This window comes from Coptis chinensis, chromosome 3, assembly GCF_015680905.1.
Source record: "Coptis chinensis isolate HL-2020 chromosome 3, ASM1568090v1, whole genome shotgun sequence".
Taxonomy (NCBI): Eukaryota; Viridiplantae; Streptophyta; class Magnoliopsida; order Ranunculales; family Ranunculaceae; genus Coptis; species Coptis chinensis.
The window spans coordinates 117425190-117442596 of NC_141458.1; the positions used below are offsets into that span (position 1 = coordinate 117425190).

General features: G+C 32.9%; 2 protein-coding genes across 2 annotated transcripts; both read left to right on the plus strand.

Annotated features, from left to right (window-relative positions):
* Window positions 1-759: 759 nt before the first annotated feature.
* Window positions 760-2676, plus strand: LOC147513495 (Ribosomal L5P family protein). Its single transcript, XM_086596559.1, has 3 exons — window positions 760-1128; window positions 1228-1428; window positions 2076-2676. The coding sequence occupies exons 1-3, from the start codon at window positions 877-879 to the stop codon at window positions 2409-2411; spliced, it is 789 nt and encodes a 262-aa protein (XP_086452685.1). The 5' UTR covers window positions 760-876; the 3' UTR covers window positions 2412-2676.
* Window positions 2677-13898: 11222 nt separating this feature from the next.
* LOC147513496 (transcription repressor MYB6-like) lies at window positions 13899-15946 on the plus strand. Its single transcript, XM_086599543.1, has 3 exons — window positions 13899-14136; window positions 14684-14813; window positions 15057-15946. The coding sequence occupies exons 1-3, from the start codon at window positions 14004-14006 to the stop codon at window positions 15718-15720; spliced, it is 927 nt and encodes a 308-aa protein (XP_086455669.1). The 5' UTR covers window positions 13899-14003; the 3' UTR covers window positions 15721-15946.
* The last annotated feature ends 1461 nt before the right edge of the window (window positions 15947-17407 follow it).

Below are 17407 nucleotides of genomic sequence, written 5' to 3' on the forward strand. Positions count from 1 at the left end.
CTTCAATATATAAAAAGGACATAGGCAAAACTGTCAAAACATGTTTATTAAAGCTAGATGTGATTTGAGTGACATATTTGCCCCTATATCAAATTGTATTACTATTTTTATCAAGTGAGCGGAGGCGAACGTTTTTGGGATAAGTGGGGTACGTGGGACAAAAGATAGTTTGGTAGGTTTATGTCTGTCTGTCCTCACATATTCCTCTCCCTCTCAACCAAACTCTAACTCTCTCTCCCTCTCCACCCACAAACCCATCTCTCCCTCTCTCTTCTCCACCCTCCTTTCACGCCCTCACTGTTTAGTAGTTATCTAGTATAGTTTATTATTATTGGAGATTAAATTATTTATTAGGGGCAAAACAATCATGAAAAAGGTGACCCAAGTCACACATAAAAAAAATAAATGTGTTGTACTGTAGATCAAACTGCGATTTTTAAGTTAGTAGAGATCAAGGCCCAAAATATTGCTGATATATCTGATATATATTATTTTTTTTGTACACCGACATGTATATATTCGATATATATCAACCGAATATTAAAATTTTTTTTCTCCAATATATATATCAATTTCCGATATAACGATATATATGATATATCCGATATAAATTGTTGACTTTGATTGATATATTGATGATATTTTTAATATAATCGATGATATTTCTGATATATCGACATACAAAACAAAATTTTGACTGGTCAATAAAAAAATATATAGATATTTCTTATATATATCGTTTTTTTGGTACATCAAAATATTCACCAAATTTGATATTTTGGGCCTTAAAAAACAGAGACTATTTGCTAAATAAACTCAAAAACATGAGTGGATAAGTAAGACTGACAAATTTATCCTCAAGGGGAAGATCCTGAAATGGCGTCATCAGCAACTCTACATTCATGTTTCTCCTCATTCCACGGTCAATCACCTATACTTTCATCTCCAATTTCAACACGATTTCCAACACCAAGTTCAAGAAACCAATGTGGGTTTTCAGTAAAGGCTTCAAATGTCGTTCTAGTGGAAAAATCTGAAGCAGAAAAGGTTCAACGTCTCAAGACTACTTACTTGGAGAAAATTGTCCCCTTGCTTAAAGAGGAGTTTGCTTACACTAATATGCATCAGGTAAGACACTGCTTTTCCTCATTTTTTGTAAATTTTCACACTTTAGTTGTTTTTGTGGCATTGGTCGTTGAAGATTGTTTTGTTGAATTTTGTGTATAGGTTCCTAAAGTGGAGAAAATTGTAGTGAACTGTGGGATTGGAGAAGCTGCACAGAATTCTAAAGGGTTAGATGCAGCAATGAAAGATTTGTCTATTATTTGTGGTCAAAGGCCAGTGAAGACTCGGGCGAGGGTGTCTATTGCTACATTTAAGCTTAGAGAAGGTCAGCCAATTGGACTTGCAGTCACACTCAGGGGAAATGTGAGTCCTATTATTTATGCACATTGACATGATTTCTTGAAATTAATAGCACAATGGATCATTTTCGTGAATACCCAATTACTTAGATAAACTATATATAAGGTTTCTGAAAGGCGAAGGGCTAGTGAATCATAATGCCACAAAAGTTGACTATCTACCTAAGATTAAAGGCCTGACAACCTGTCCTAGTATACTTACTAATTTATCATAATGGTGTGCAAGTCTGCCAGAAAGAATATTCAAATAAAGGAGAAGCCTAGATGAGGTCCAAACGCGCGAATTCCATGAATAACCCTAAAACATGACACTAAAAGCGACCAAGTGATCAACCTTGTCTTAAACAAGATATAGTAAGGACTTTGGATTTCATCACATAGACTGTGTCAGTCAGTTGGCATGTTCTAACTCTTTGCAGCTTTATAAAAACGTTGTAAATATAACCTGTTTTTGCTAAACGAGTTCAGTTGTGGTTCCTGCCAAACCTTACCATACATATTCAGACAAACAGATGGTTCCTTAAGTCTTTCGCAAATTTGCTTATTGTTGGGTTGGTAAAGCATTTACTTTGATTATTGTCAATCCTCTGCTATATATATCAGCATAGCTCACAGGAGATGACATATTAGGCTTCCCTGAGTATTTCGCAGATTATGTACTCATTTCTGGACCGACTTATAAACTTGGGGCTTCCTAGGACAAGGGATTTTCAGGGTGTCAGCCCAAACAGTTTTGATGGGCATGGAAATTATAGCATTGGTATGCGAGAGCAAGGTGTCTTCCCAGAGATCCGTTATGATGCCCTTGGTAAACCAAGGGGGATGGATGTTTGCATAACTACCACAGCGAAAACTGATAAAGAAGGTCAAAGGCTACTTGCACTCATGGGGATGCCATTCACAGAGGGTGGAAGCCAAACTGTTGTAGTTCGCAAAAAGAAGTTGAAGAAACATCATTTTGATTCCAAATCTAAAGGACGGAGGTAAAAGTGAAGAGTGTTCTGTTGTACTTTTTGTGTATTCTTGAATTTTCCAATGTCATGTTCTTTCAAACAAATTGTGTTAAAAAAGACAAATAGTTATGGTTTCCCCAAGTAGTGAGATTTAAAAGATACTCCAAGCCTTTGGCAGTTTTGCTTTTGTCTTGGTCAGTGTTGTTGTAAGAAGAATTTTAAGTCTTGGAGGTGTTACTTCTACATTGAAATTATAGACAAAAGAGAGAAGGCATCACTACATTAGATGTCAGTATTAATATCTCAGGGTACTGCATGAAATGCTTTTAGTTTCTGCTTCTTGTTGGAGTCCACCCGTGCTTCTTTACACCGTTTGTTATCAACTGAAAGAGCACTCCTCAAGTCCAGTTAAGACTTCAAAGCACTGATCCAATTATGATGTCTGTTGGTTGATTCGTTCTGTAAAAGTGGAGCAAGCAATGGTATATAATCTAGCTGCAGTGCTAATGCTAATAAGACATTGATGTCTCTCCTATGCAGCTCCAGGATGCCAACTTAGCCGACTGAGTTGAAAATGTAGTCTGTTTCTAGAAAAGCCCTAGTCAGTCGCTACAGGTCAGTGAGTTTAGTATACAATACTCCTCTACCTTTAGGATAACAACCGGTCATTAGGCTGGTTTACAGATGTGATTAGCCTGTTTTTGTTCAGTTTGACACAGACATGGATTTAAATTCCAGCTGTTGGTGACTGAGTACTGAGGAATGAGGATGATACCACATTATGTTTAAAAATCAGCTAGATTTGATATTATCTAACCTCTCCAAGTGTAACCTCAACTTTCAATGGATTTGAAATTTTATGGCCGTTAGTTTTGGATAAAATTTGTCATTTCAAGGGAAATTGGAAATTTTGAATAGCTACTATCTTTTAGTATGCTGATCTCATTGAGAATATTCACACAAAAACAAAACAGTAAAATTCAGATTTTAGCCTCATCAGTCATCACTTATGTCATTATTAATTTTTCATTATAATTTTTATTTTATCTGTCTTTCTTTTCTTTTTCCTTGCGACTTAAATACTTGATATTGATAAGTGTCATTTGTGGCGATATATTGGGCACTTTGTGTGACACTCACACCACTATAATTTTCTTTCTGTTTATCACCGAAACAGAAGGGCGTGCTAAGGTCTGACGTGTTATCCACAGAGATATATTAGTGAAGAAGATGAAGAGGAATCCAAAAATTTCTTGTATCAAATTAGCATTTATGTGTGTAGAGTCTAGAATAACTGGTTCTGAAAACTAATATGTTGTTTTTTGTCATTCTTGGACGTAGAATATAGGGAAGAATTCTTATTTGTTAATGGATCAAGCAGGGGAACTATGGAAGCTCTAGTTGGCCAATTTTATTGGACTAATGTTGTAGGCTACTTGATTGTTTAAGTCAAGATCCCTTTTTTATTCTTCTCAAAGTAAATGATATAAATCTTCATCGATACAGTGCTTTAGGCCTACTGCCTACATCACCCAGGCATGAGTTGCTTTCGTAACTTTTGACTTTGGTTCATATATCCAGAGAACTTGAACCGGGATATTGCATGGTACGCCAGAAATTGATGTTTCCAACTTTCCATTGCATGGTCTGAATGATTGGATAGCATAATGGTCTTCTTCTTCTGTTTCGAATCCTTTCAGGGATTGCTTTGTACGTGTTTGTCCTCGGGTGTTTTAGGGATTTTTCATAATGGGTTCCTCTGCAATCAATTACAAATATCTAATATCGGCAAACACTGTAGTCCAGTCCTTGCTGACGTTAGACGGCATTATTATAAAGTGCTGCCGCCGAAGGGTTGTGGATCCCATCTCTGTAACTGGTTGTTGAGGATGCCATTTCTTTTTCAGAAATTTAGTTTAAGAGTCTTTTAAGAATTTTTTGGACTCGTAATACATAGGCATAATATTTTTAGTTTTTACACCCAAGCTGACCATATGTGAAACAACATATTTCCTCTCTCATAATATCTTAAAAAAAAATTCATAAATTTTAAATGTATTTAAGTTACTTTGAAACTCAACATTTTAAAACACATCTATCTATATCTTAATATTAAAGTTCACACGGGGTATTTTTCGAGCTCAATTAAAATTTCAATAATTCCCTATTAAAACGAGAATTTCTCTCTTATTTGAAAAATAGGAATTTCTTTTCTATTATTTCTAACACTTTTAATTAAAACAGGAATCCTTATCCTTATCCTATTAAAATGAGAATTTCTCTCCTATTGAAAATTAAACGAAAATCTATCGTATCTAATTAAAATGGGAATCATTCTCCTATTAAAACAAAATCTCTCTCCCAATTGAAAAAAGTGTGTATGCACGAGCATACAAGCTAGTATTTAAGTTATTTACTCGTGCGCTGGTTTCTAGGCCCTTGTACAGTACTCTGTGGAGTAATACACCAATATTTTTTGTAGTTATGAAGTTATGAGTGGCCTAGGTTTAAATATTCAATACACCGCTCTCTCTCTCTCTCCTGCGCACACTAGCTTTACTTCTTATAAATCTAAATTCTATTCAAACCAAAAATCTATTTTTCTTGTTGTGGTAGTTATCTTATCTACAAGTAGTTATCCTATTCAATCTTATTTTAGTAGTTATCTTACCACAGATATTTATAGTGGAAGGGTAAAAAGATAATAAATTATATTAAAAAATAACAGGTGTGCCTAGTCTTCAGTTAAAAACTTAGATTCTAAATATTTTCTATAAAACTAGCTTTCGAACCCATCCTACGAACGGGTGTCGTTATATTAAATTATTCTAAAAAATATTAACAACTATTCATAGCTATGAGATATGAAAATTATATTAATCACTTGTTTAAATTTCTTGCATCACTCTCTATCGAACGAAAGCACCAAATCTTGGTAAAACCCATCGATTTATTTTGGTTGTTATGTTTAATAATAGAAGTTTGATTGAAATTTGTGAGAATGCTCAATGTGGCAAAGATGATATTGAAGCTACTTAAATAGCAATACATTTCCAATAATAATAAAATAATTATAATAAGCATTACTTAAAATGCAAAACTACACTTGTCGAGATATTATATTATCCCTATATATAATACAACTATGTTTCTAGGTTAGTTCAATGCATTTGCATCAAGTTTTCAATTTTACGTTAATTATTCTTTGAGGCTAGTTCAATGTATGTAGTTGGATCTAGTAGTTTCTGATTTTCCATTAATTATTCTTTGAGGTTAATTCAATGTAGTTGTATCAAGTTTTTGATTTTCCGTTAATTATTATTTGAAGTTAGTTTAGTACAGTTGCACCAAGTTTACGATTTCCCGTTAGTTATTCATTAAAATTAATTCAGTGCAGTTCCATCTAGTTTTCAATGTTTCGTTAATTACTCTTTAAGATTAGTTAATTGCATTTGCATTAAGGTTTCAATTGTCTATTAATTACTCTTTGAGGTTAGTTTAATACATCTGCATCCAGTTTCTGATGCCCCGTTAATTATTTTTCGAAGTTAGTTCGTATCTAGCTTCCAATCAATTTCCGGTTATTTATGCTTTGAGGGTAGTTCGATGTAGTTACATCCGGTTTCGATTTCTAGTTAACTATTCTTTAAGGTTATTTCAATGCATTTGCATCCAGTTTCTAATTTTCCGTTAAATATTCATCAAGGATGTTGCATCCAATTTTTGATTTCCCGGCCTGTTAGTTAATATATGATTTTAGTTTAATGTAGTTACATCCAGTTTTTGATTTTCCGTTAATTATTCTTTGAGGTTAATTCAATGCAGTTGCATCCAATTTCTGATTTTTCATTAATTATTTTTCGAGGTTAGTTTAATGTATTTGCAGCAAGTTTTCGATTTCCCGTTAATTATTTTTTGAGGTTTGTTCAATGCAGTTGCATCAAATTTATGATTTATCGTTAATTATTCATTAAGGTTAGTTCGATTTTGCATCTATTTTTTTATGTTTCTATATTCGTTAATTAGTCTTTAGATTAGTTCATTACATTTGCATACAATTTTCGATTTTTCATTAATAACTCTTTGAGGTTAGTTCAATATATCTGCATCTAGTTTATGATTTATGATTATTTATGCTTTGATGTTTTAATTAGTTCGATGCAATTTCATCCGGTTTCTGATTTCCTATTAACTATTATTTGAGGTTATTTTAATGCATTTGCATGTAGCTTCTGATTTCCTGTCAATTATTCTATGAGGTTAGTTCAATGCAGTTGCATGTAGTTTATGATTTCTTTTAATTATATTTTGAGGTTAGTTCAATACATTTGCATCCAGTTTCTGATTCATCGTTAATTATTATTTGAGGTTTGTTTGATGCATTTTTGCATACCGTTTCCGATTTACTGTTAAATATTTTTCAAGTATTTGCATCCAATTTCTAATTTCCCATTAGTTATTCTCTGACGTTAGTTTAATACAGTTGCATCTAGTTTTCGATTTCTGATTAATTACTTTTTGAGTTTAGTTTATTGCATTTGCATAAAGTTTTTGATTTCCGTTAATTACTCTTTGAGCTCAGTTCAATGTATTTGAATCTAGTTTTCGATTTTCTTTTAATTATCAAATGTGGTGTGTAATACCAACTTTCTACTTATCCATATGTAGTGTCCTTGTAAACATGACATAAAAATAAATTATGTTTGATTTACTATATTGGATCATCAAAGATTAACCAGTTCCCATTTTCCGTTAATTATTATTTAAATTATATACCTGACTCACTATGTGGGATCTTCAAAGATTATCTACGAACGGGTCCTGTCATATTAATTATTCTAAAAAATATATTCAACTATATATGCATAACTATTATATACGATATTATATTATATTGCTCACTCATCCAAATTTCTTATAACATAAAACCTCAATGCACTCTCTATTAAAAAAAATAACTCATCATTGATAAAACCCTTCAACTTCATTTGTTGTTTAATAATATAAGTTTGATTGAAGTTTTGTGAAATTGTCTAATAAGATGAAGTCCATATTGAAGCTACTTGAATAGCAAGGTGTTCCCAATTATATGAAAAAAGTATATGATAAACACCATTTTAAATGCAAAACTATACTTATCGAAACATTCCCACAACATATAACACAACTATATTTTGAGGTTAGTTCAATGCATTTGCATCTAGTTTCTGATTTTCTGTTATTTATTTTTTGAGGTTAGTTCAATGCAGTTGCATCTAATTTTTTATTTCTTGTTAATTATTCTTTGTTGTAGTTTAATGCATTTGCATCCAATTTCCAATTTCCAATTTCCTGCTAATTATTCTTCGAGCTCAGTTCAATGCATTTGCATCCAGTTTTCGATTTCCCGTTAATCATTTTTTGAGATTAGTTTAATACATTTGCATCCGGTCAGTTTCCGATTTCTCGTTTATTATTCTATGAGGTTGTATTTGCATCTAGTTTATGATTTTCCGTTAATTATTGTTTGAGGGTAGTTCAATGAATTTGCATCAAATTTCTGATTTTCCGTTAATTATTTTTTGAGGTTAGTTCAATGCATTTGCATCAATTTTTTTTTTTGAAATTAGTTCAGTGTAGTTGCATCCGGTTTATGATTTCCCGTTAATTATTTGTAAAGATTAGTTTCATGCATTTGCATCCTGTTTTCAATTTATAGTTATTTTTTTAGGTTAGTTAAATATAGTTGCATCTAGTTTCCGATTTTTCAGTAATTTAATTTCTGAGGGTTAGTTCAATGCATTTGCATCCAATTTTCGATTTCCCGACAATTATTTGTTGGTGTTAGTTTGATGTATTTGCATTCAAGTTTTGATTTCTCGATAACTATTATTTGAGGTTAGTTTAATGCAGTTGTATCAATATTCTGATTGTCCATTAATTAATTTTGAAGATTAGTTTAATGCTTGCATGTGCATCCAATTTTTGATTTCCCATTAAATATTATTTGAGGTTAGTTCGATGTATTTGCATATAGTTTTATGTTTCTCGTTAATTATTCTTTGACATTAGTTTTATGCAGTATTATATATATTTGAAAATATTTGTTATTATTGGGGAGGGGGGGGGGGGGTGGTGTTTCCCAGTTGCTATTATATATTTTGTGATGTTATTTTTTGTATAATTTAATTTTCCATATGTAATTTGTTTTGGTTTGGTTTGGTATATAATTTATTTATGCCTAACGTCTATTTTAACTAAATCAATAGTTATATAATTTATTTAAGCCAACGTCCGTTTTAACTGAATCTCGTTATTCCGCTAAAATTGGAAATTATAAAATTCATAAATTTAATTAGAATATGTCATAATTATTGTGGCATGTGGTTTTTAAAATCCTTAACTATGACTAAATTTTACACCTCTCAAATTGATTCAACTTTATTTGTTAGGCCCATATATATAGTGCATACAATACAATTTTATTTGTTTTTGGTGTACACTATTACTTATTTTATGATTAGTTTACTTTTTTTTTTTCCTTTTTTTCCAATCACATGTGTGGTTAACAAATGCATAAAGTAAATGTTCAAGCAACTCAATTCATCTTTTCCTTTGTTTTTTCATAGTTTCATTATCATTTTCTAGAAAGAAACTTTGTTATGTTAAACTTCGTCTGAGATTAGTGTGGAAACTATTCTTTGTGGCGTAAGGGTTTTAGGAAAATCGTTTTTGGTTGAAAATATTATTTTTTGTAATTTTGTTTTTTTTTCCCGTAATTAGCTATATTGTTTATGAAAAGTTGGACACTTTGTGAAACTCTAGATAAGATTGTTTATTTATTTATATCATACTTTTTCACAATTAGTAATAAAGTTTAGAAAAAACTAGAGTTTCTCGAGTGCTCCAAAAAATAGATTGGTGAGGGTATAAATATAATATATATCTAAAAACTCGAATTTTTTGTTTTTCGTAATTAGTATTAGAGTTTAGAAAAAGTTGGAGACTCTGTGAAGCCTTGAAAAATAGAGCCAATAGGACACTTACGCGGATAAAAACAATGTAGAGATATTTAAACCCAAAAAAATTATTGGTCGGGTTTTTGAGTTGTTTTTTTTTAAAAAAAAAAAAAATGAGACTCTCTAGCCCAATTTCTTGATTTCTTTTCATAATGCTGTTGAGAATTTTCCATTAGGTAGCACCAACGCAATACTTAAATTTTGATACAACACTTCAAGTAATGACAATGGCAAGAACATTAGTTTTTTATAAGTTGCGGGAGATGACACGAACAGAGCGAGTCAAATATTAGGCTCAAAATTAATGCTTTAGTGGCCATCAGTGTATGTAAGCTTAAATTATCATATTCACATCCTTTCCAATTTTGCATTGTGACTACTTTTTATTTTTGGTTCGCCATAAGAGCATTCCCAATACAAATCACTATGAGGAGAAATTGAGAGTTTTCACATTTGAATACCAAAAAATCCTTGCTCAATACAAAGGGGACAAAGTTGGTGACTTGTAACTAAGTCACAACGGTGATAACACTTGTTACTGAGATTTTCACTGAGTTGTGAGTTTCGGACGGAATGTTTTATTTCGTCACGTGTGTTTTTTTTTAAATTTTTTCGGATGGAATGTTTCATTCTGTCTCGCGTGTTTTTTCGACTTTTTTTCGTTTTTTTTAAAACTTTAGACGGGATGTTTCATTTTGTCCGGCGCATTTTTTCGATTTTTACATTCAGACGGAATCAAACATTCCATCTAAAGTTTAAAGTCACCTCTGTATTGGGCAACTTTTTTTTGTTTTTCACCACAAAAGTAGCAAAAAAAAGAAATAGTCTTACGTACGAAAAAAAGTTACTTGCATTGGACATGCTCTAAGAGTCATATTGCCGAGTTCGAGAAAGATATAACCTGGTCTTTCAATAAATTATCACAATTCTAGCAAGACAATTTGGACTCTTGCCAAGTATAAATTTGCCATAACTTTTAATCATCATGGAGAAAGCAAAAAGTTCGGCTTACACAAGCTGTCAATTGCCCTTGCTTGTCTTAGCATTCAATTTGCGACAATGGTTTCATTAGGATGATAGTTGTAATGAAGAAAGTTGTTCCAAAATCACATTTAAGCAACTTACATAGCAGAAAACTTGAAACTTGAAACATGCCAAGTTGTGAGATAATCGCTAACGACCATTCCCATTCTCTTAAAAGCATGTACAATGCAACTTGCAAAACACAGTCAATATATACTGCGCGCTTTGGCAATGATACTGAATTTTTAATCGAAGGGCGACAGTACATCTCGTACGTCCTTCCGTTTTACTCAAACAGGCAAGGCGGCCTTACAAGTTTCCTTACAGCTTGCATATTCACTGACAAAATGACAAAATTCTTGTTGTCCCTAGGTCCTAATAATTTGTCAGAATATCGCCTGTATAATTATATTTGCAATTAGCCATGTATACTAAATTTTTAAGTCCAGTGGCAACAGTATATCTCGTCTTTTGGATTCAAGCCTTGCGTGTACTTAAACCCAACCAATAATGATGAGAAATTACCTTGAAACAATTATTCCAAATTCATATGTGCAGCTGAAAGTTTTCACGGAGGTAGTGAAAGAAGATTGTTGTGTCCTGAGTTCCTGACTTATTACGAGCAGGACCACATATGAGGAAAGTGAGATAATTATAGTGGAGGTATTGTATTAGGTCCCATTCATGACTTTGTAATTCAACCAACCAAGCTTTAAAGGAAAAGTTACTAATATTGTATTAGGTCCCAAGCACAGTTGCACAGTTGTTGCTCCTCTCTAAAGTTAAGCATAATCATTTCTCCTTTTCAAACCCTCCTTGAGAAGAATCCTCCTTATTAAATCATGGGAATTTATTTGCTTAATAACTTTCTAAGTAGCCCTTGCTATCCATCTAAGCAAATGTCATAGGTCGTTTCTTTACATCAAATGTGGTGAATGATTTGTATCAATCAGCATCTATCACTCCAGTTTGTCTATCTACGTATATGCAAACATTTTCCTCATTAGACAAAGTACTCGAATTTGTATTCCAAGTTAACTTATCCTCTCATTAACAACTTTCCAAATCCTAGTTTAAGTAACACAATGCAAGGAGGGGGTTAAAGTTTGCATTATTATGGTAAAATTATATACTTCTGATTGGGACGAGATGGTTATAAATTAAACGATAAACAAGTCTTTAATAGGACAAAGGGCCAAAATAACCCATAAAATCACCTTTTTCCATGTTGGGACTTGGGACAATGGCTGGGTGATCAAAATTTTAAGTATCATATCTATCAAAGTATGGCGATGTTCTGTACTGTGACTCTGTGAGTCATCAACATCATATCCATTTCTATTGATGAGAAAAGAATGTCTTTTGGTTATCGAAAAAAAATAAATAAATAAAAGAATGTCTTTAGCAAATAAGGTAATCCACAGGGACCACAATTAAAGTAATTCCATCTATAATCTCTATGTGCAGCTAAATAAGTACTTCGATATGATTGAGATAACCGGCCATATATATAATTGAAAAGGCTTGATAACTTTGTTGATATGAATACAAAAGTTTAGTAGAATTCAGGTTGAAGGTTTACAGACTTCAATTAGATTTACCAGTTATAGAACATACATTCTTCTTTTTTTTTTTTCGATTAGGAATTTGAAAATGTCCAAATATATACAATATTCTGAAACAAGTTTTTGATGGGTCTCACCTAGATATTGTAGGCTAACAATCATGCTCAACCTATGCACATCAGTTATTTTTCTTGTGAATAAAGCATTATTTATGTTTCCAAATGGAAATAATTATTTCTTTAAAACTGATGACGATAGAGATGCATTTACCAGAAAAGAAATAAAGAAACGAAGAAAACATTGTTCTTACCTCTTTTTTAACTTGTCGGTAAAACAGACATGGCCAATAGGCCTGGCTAATGTTAGTGGAAGGACTAATAGAGTCTATAATAGTCTATAGTCATGTCCGGGGTTATGGGAGATGCAAATAATACAAAAGTTTCATTTTGATTAGAATCAGGTTTCTCATAAATAGACGATGCATCATGTTGATCGATGTACATACGTTCACCCTGGTTTGAACTTTAAACCATGCAACACCTACGCGTCTATTAGTTTCACGACATCCAATTTAAGCCCATGCCCGGGACTCAGGGAGTAGGAGCGAGACTTGTACTAGGAATATGTCATGTGCCTTCTAGATTGTAAATTGGTGTCTCTAAGACGCGTCTCTTCAGCATTGCTTGTTAATGTTGCTATAATGAATGATCATAGTTGTGTTATGCATTCGACGTGTTTGTCTTATTGTTTGTGGTCACATCAAGGAACTAAATTTCAGAAGTTTTCGTTAAATTTTTACGATATTTTTCTTTTTCGATGGCCATTGAAACATTTCGAACTCTATATTTTCTGTTTGTAAATTTTCAAAGTAATTTTACGAAAATTTCAATCATGTTTTGGATTTCATTTAGTAATATGTAGTTTTTCATGAAATTTACAGAAAATTTTGAATTGTACAAAGTGCAATAAATAATTTAAATAGAAGTTACTTTTGTCAATGAGTTCGTCTACCGCGAGGATATCCTCATATAGACGAGATCCAAGAATAAAAAACAAACTCACATTCTCTCTCTTCTTTTTTGTTTTTGATTTTCGGACTGTTGGATCACACATCTAACGGTCTCGGAACCCTTATCCCTATAAAGATATTCTCGTAGTAGCCCGGGCCTTTGTCAATTTAACATTTAACATTTAATATTTACTAGTTACTAAACATTAAATACCTAATTTTCTCAAACAAACACTTAGCTTCACCTTACCATCAATCATTTTTGCATTTTCCTTTTAATTTTTTAATTTTATTTTTTTATGGGAGGACATTTGATTATTGAAATATATCATATATGTCTTATTTTGGTCATTTTTTGTGTATAAATATTTAAATTTGAAATAATAGTTGTTATCCATACTTTTTATTTTTGTTGATATATTCGCATATTTTTTTTTTACTTTTCGCAAAAAATTATCGAAAATTTATATATTTTCGTTTTCTGTGTTCACCGAAACAATAACCGAAAATGAAATTTAAATCCTGGGGCACAATGTCACGTCGAAGCCTTTTACACACGAGGTCAAAATCCAGTTTTATCGATATGTTTAATAGAGTTTTGTATAAAATGGCATGTGTTGAGAGGCCCGCACAATGAGTCAAGTTGCAACTGAAAATACTCCTATATAACAATATAAGCAGTCGAGTAGAGAGGTACAGTAAAGTGTGTACTTGGACACTTGGTTAGTAGTCTTAGCATGGGTTGTTGGGGGTACGTGTGAAGAAGTTGGTTATGTAGTAATACAGTGTAGAACGTAGAAAACATGGAATGAAGTTGATGCCATGTCGTTTTAAGGTTAGATGGAATGTTGGGACCTATTAAGAGAATGGGACCATCCGGTACCAGTGTCGGACCCCTTAAACATTTTTAAAAGGAAAGAGAAGCCCAACGTTTCCAAACCATACAACAAACAGCAACGATACAAAGAAATCAACAAGAAGAATTGAAGAAGATTGAGAGGGATTAGCATAGAGAAGTTTGAATTGAAGTCATGGGCCATCATTCTTGCTGCAATCAACAGAAAGTTAAAAGAGGCCTTTGGTCACCCGAAGAAGACGAAAAGCTCATTCGATATATCACCACCAATGGCTATGGTTGTTGGAGTGAAGTTCCTGAGAAAGCAGGTAAACCCCCATATACACCATGTACTCTGGTACACTTATCAACTTCATTTTGGTCTTCTTGAGATGAGAAAACACCTGGTTTTTTTTCAATGCTCTCTTGGATATGTGAATGGATCACAATCTAGTATTGTATTCCATAAGAAAATTAATGGCGGAACCTAGTAATGCAATGGTTATTAATTATGGTTCAATGCCTTCATGAACTTGGAATGTTAATTAATGTATGTTAAGAAGAATCAGGATTCAGGATTATGAGCTAGGGGCTGTCCGTTCATTGTGGAATTTGGTGTACGTTGATGCGAGTGCTTTTAGCTTATTCGGTAACGTACTATATATGTGTTGCCAGTGAAAGTTGCACCTTTCACACTTTTGTACGGTGACGACACCATTATTGAATCCATACAGGCACTACTGTTGCACCTCTTTTATCACAAACTTCAACTGCCTTTTGGCGAAAATGAAGCAAAATTAGAACACATTTTTTTTTTGTGAACTTTTGCAAGATTCATTACTGTACATGTTTATCATAATTCTTTTGTCAGTGTAGGCCTTCAAAGATGTGGTAAAAGTTGTAGATTGAGATGGATCAACTATTTGAGACCTGATATCAGAAGAGGAAGGTTCACACCAGAGGAGGAGAAGTTGATAATCAGCCTTCATGGTGTTGTCGGTAACAGGTTATGTAATTCTTGCCATTTCTTCAGCTTATATATAGTATCTCGCTCTCGGCCCTCTCTCTTTCTGTATATATGATGCTGTAAATAATAATAAATTTATATGTGACTTGGCTGTGGCCATGAAATTATGATCGATGTTGTGTTTTTTTTTTTTTTGATAAAAATTATGTTGTGGATCTTGAAGGCTGGTTGATTGTACTGTACTTAGTTACTTACATACTGACGTTCACAAGGGATTTGCAGGTGGGCTCATATAGCAACTCACCTGCCAGGGAGAACAGACAATGAGATAAAAAACTACTGGAATTCATGGATTAAGAAGAAGATCAGAAAGAGTACTTCAGCCCCTTCCATGACAGGGGTATCAAATATTGAGTCTATTCAATCAAGCTATGGTGTGAATAATCAAGTAGATGTAATGCATCAAGATTTGGTAGCAAAGCTACCAGTTCAAGAAATCATGCTTAGTTCTTCTCCTCAGTTCATGTTTGACACTGGCTCAGTCCATGGGATCGTTAACAGTGGGAACACACGATCCGAAATTTTAAATGAAGCTGCATGCCTAATTAATGATTCTTGGCACATAAATCAACATCAAGTTCAAGCTTCACTTCCTCCTCCAACATATGCTACTTGCATGGATTCAAATTATTTGCCACCATTGTTGAACATGGAAAATATGGTGCCAATGGAACTGCATTCATGTAGCTTGGGTGGCGAAGACGAAATGACGACGACCATGGAGTGCTTACAGAGACAAGAATTTAATGATTGGGTAGAGTCTCATCAATGCACAGGGTTATCTATTTGGGACCAAGTTGAAGCTCAGTTGGGCGGAGGAGTTGCATTACCAGCTGCTTCATCAAATATGGGAGCTATGCTATCATCATACCCTTCTTCCTTTTAAGGCTTAATACCCTTGATCGAGAATGCTTGAAATGTGAGCCTCACTTAACTTAATTATTTAAAACCAAGTGTGTATATATATATATATTTTTTTTTTTGGGATGGAGATGTAATTTGACGACTGAAGAGTGAAATGAAAGCATGCATGAATGTCCATGCATGTTGTATGTAAATTTGGATACAAATGGAAAATTTTAAAATAATGACAACTAAACATTCCACTATAAGCCTCTGAAGATATATAGTGTTAGTTAGTTGCAACCTCACATAGCAAATGTTTCCTTTTTATTTTCCTCAAATCTAATTTATCTATGTCCGTTACTATGTGAGAACTTTGGATATCTAGTATCTAAGGCTTCTAAGCAACCATAAAAATATAAAACACATGTAAAAATATTATTTTTTGGTAAGATATATATATAAAACACATGTGAAAATCTAGATGTCTTGGAGAAGAAAGTTGGAGAAAAGGATTGATCAGAACTTCAGATCGATTTCAAACTATTAACTCCTTTGTGCTATGTGCCTATTCTGCAGATCGACCAACATTATTAGCCTTTTATTAATGAATGCATTATGACTTTTGTCGAATAAGAGGACGAAAAAGAAAGGGACAAGTGACGTGGGATAAGGTTTTGGACTATCTCCAATAGCTACTATGATGAAGTCCTGCATCCGCACGTACAACAGTGTATGCAGATGCATGTTTGTGCTTTTGGACTCCTCAAGTGTTCCAGTTTCTTACACGTACAACTTACCCTGGGGCCCTAATATAATTGACCTACGATTTATGCTTCTCGTCATCGAAAACAAACAACTAAGCTTAAAGACATGGGTGTTTCTCTTATTTTCCCTGCATATACAACAAGCCAACAAGGGACCGCGCCCTTTGGCCAAAGGGTAGAAGAATCCGGACCCACGGTATTGCAAATGTATTCACTTGAACAACCTCCCTCAATTTGGGGAATACAATTTAAGAACTGCTGACCTATTCAACCTTATTTGCTACTAAGGTTTCCCGGGTGGCTATGACCCGGGGATGAACAGACGATGAACAGGCAAGGTTAGCTAACCATCACACTATTACATGAGTTCACTTGAGAGTGTCATGTCATAATTTGTGAAATACAATGTTAACTAAATTTAACATTGTTTTTGTGATGATATATTCTTGTTATAGACTATTGCACTTAAGTTTTATGTGCTGGATTTAATCAAGTATCTACAGTGAAAGTGTGTAAAAAACTAATTTTTTTTAAAATTATATCTCTCTATATTCGATTGTCTTTCTCTTTTCAATTTTTCACCCCACCAATATGCAATTGTTTATTATTCTGAACGGAATGTAAAAATTCCGCTGAATATTTTAGTTTTTCAAAAAAACAACAACAACATAGAATCGAAATATTGATGATTCTAAAATTAGTCAAAATCAAAATATGACATAGATCGAAATATTATCAATTTCAAATTTTTGAATCTCGAAATCCCAAACTATGCCAGTATAACACTAAATAACCAAAAACTATAATTGATGATTCTTAAAATGATTTATATACACTAGTAGTTAATGTAGATATTTACATGTATACACATACTGAATTTGGCTTCTCGATAAATTAAAGAAAAAAAAAAAAAAAGGAAAATTCAGTTTTAATATATAGAGAACTCAGGCCTAAAATGATTTT

What these genes read in the sequence shown, in the direction of transcription:
- LOC147513495 (XM_086596559.1), top strand. Translation starts at nt 877, where the DNA reads ATGGCGTCATCAGCAACTCTACATTCATGTTTCTCCTCATTCCACGGT. An exon ending in CTTACACTAATATGCATCAG is followed by an intron (nt 1,129 to 1,227) that starts GTAAGACACTGC and finishes TTTTGTGTATAG; the next exon opens with GTTCCTAAAGTGGAGAAAAT. An exon ending in CAGTCACACTCAGGGGAAAT is followed by an intron (nt 1,429 to 2,075) that starts GTGAGTCCTATT and finishes AGTATTTCGCAG; the next exon opens with ATTATGTACTCATTTCTGGA.
- LOC147513496 (XM_086599543.1), top strand. Translation starts at nt 14,004, where the DNA reads ATGGGCCATCATTCTTGCTGCAATCAACAGAAAGTTAAAAGAGGCCTT. An exon ending in TGAAGTTCCTGAGAAAGCAG is followed by an intron (nt 14,137 to 14,683) that starts GTAAACCCCCAT and finishes TTGTCAGTGTAG; the next exon opens with GCCTTCAAAGATGTGGTAAA. An exon ending in CATGGTGTTGTCGGTAACAG is followed by an intron (nt 14,814 to 15,056) that starts GTTATGTAATTC and finishes AGGGATTTGCAG; the next exon opens with GTGGGCTCATATAGCAACTC.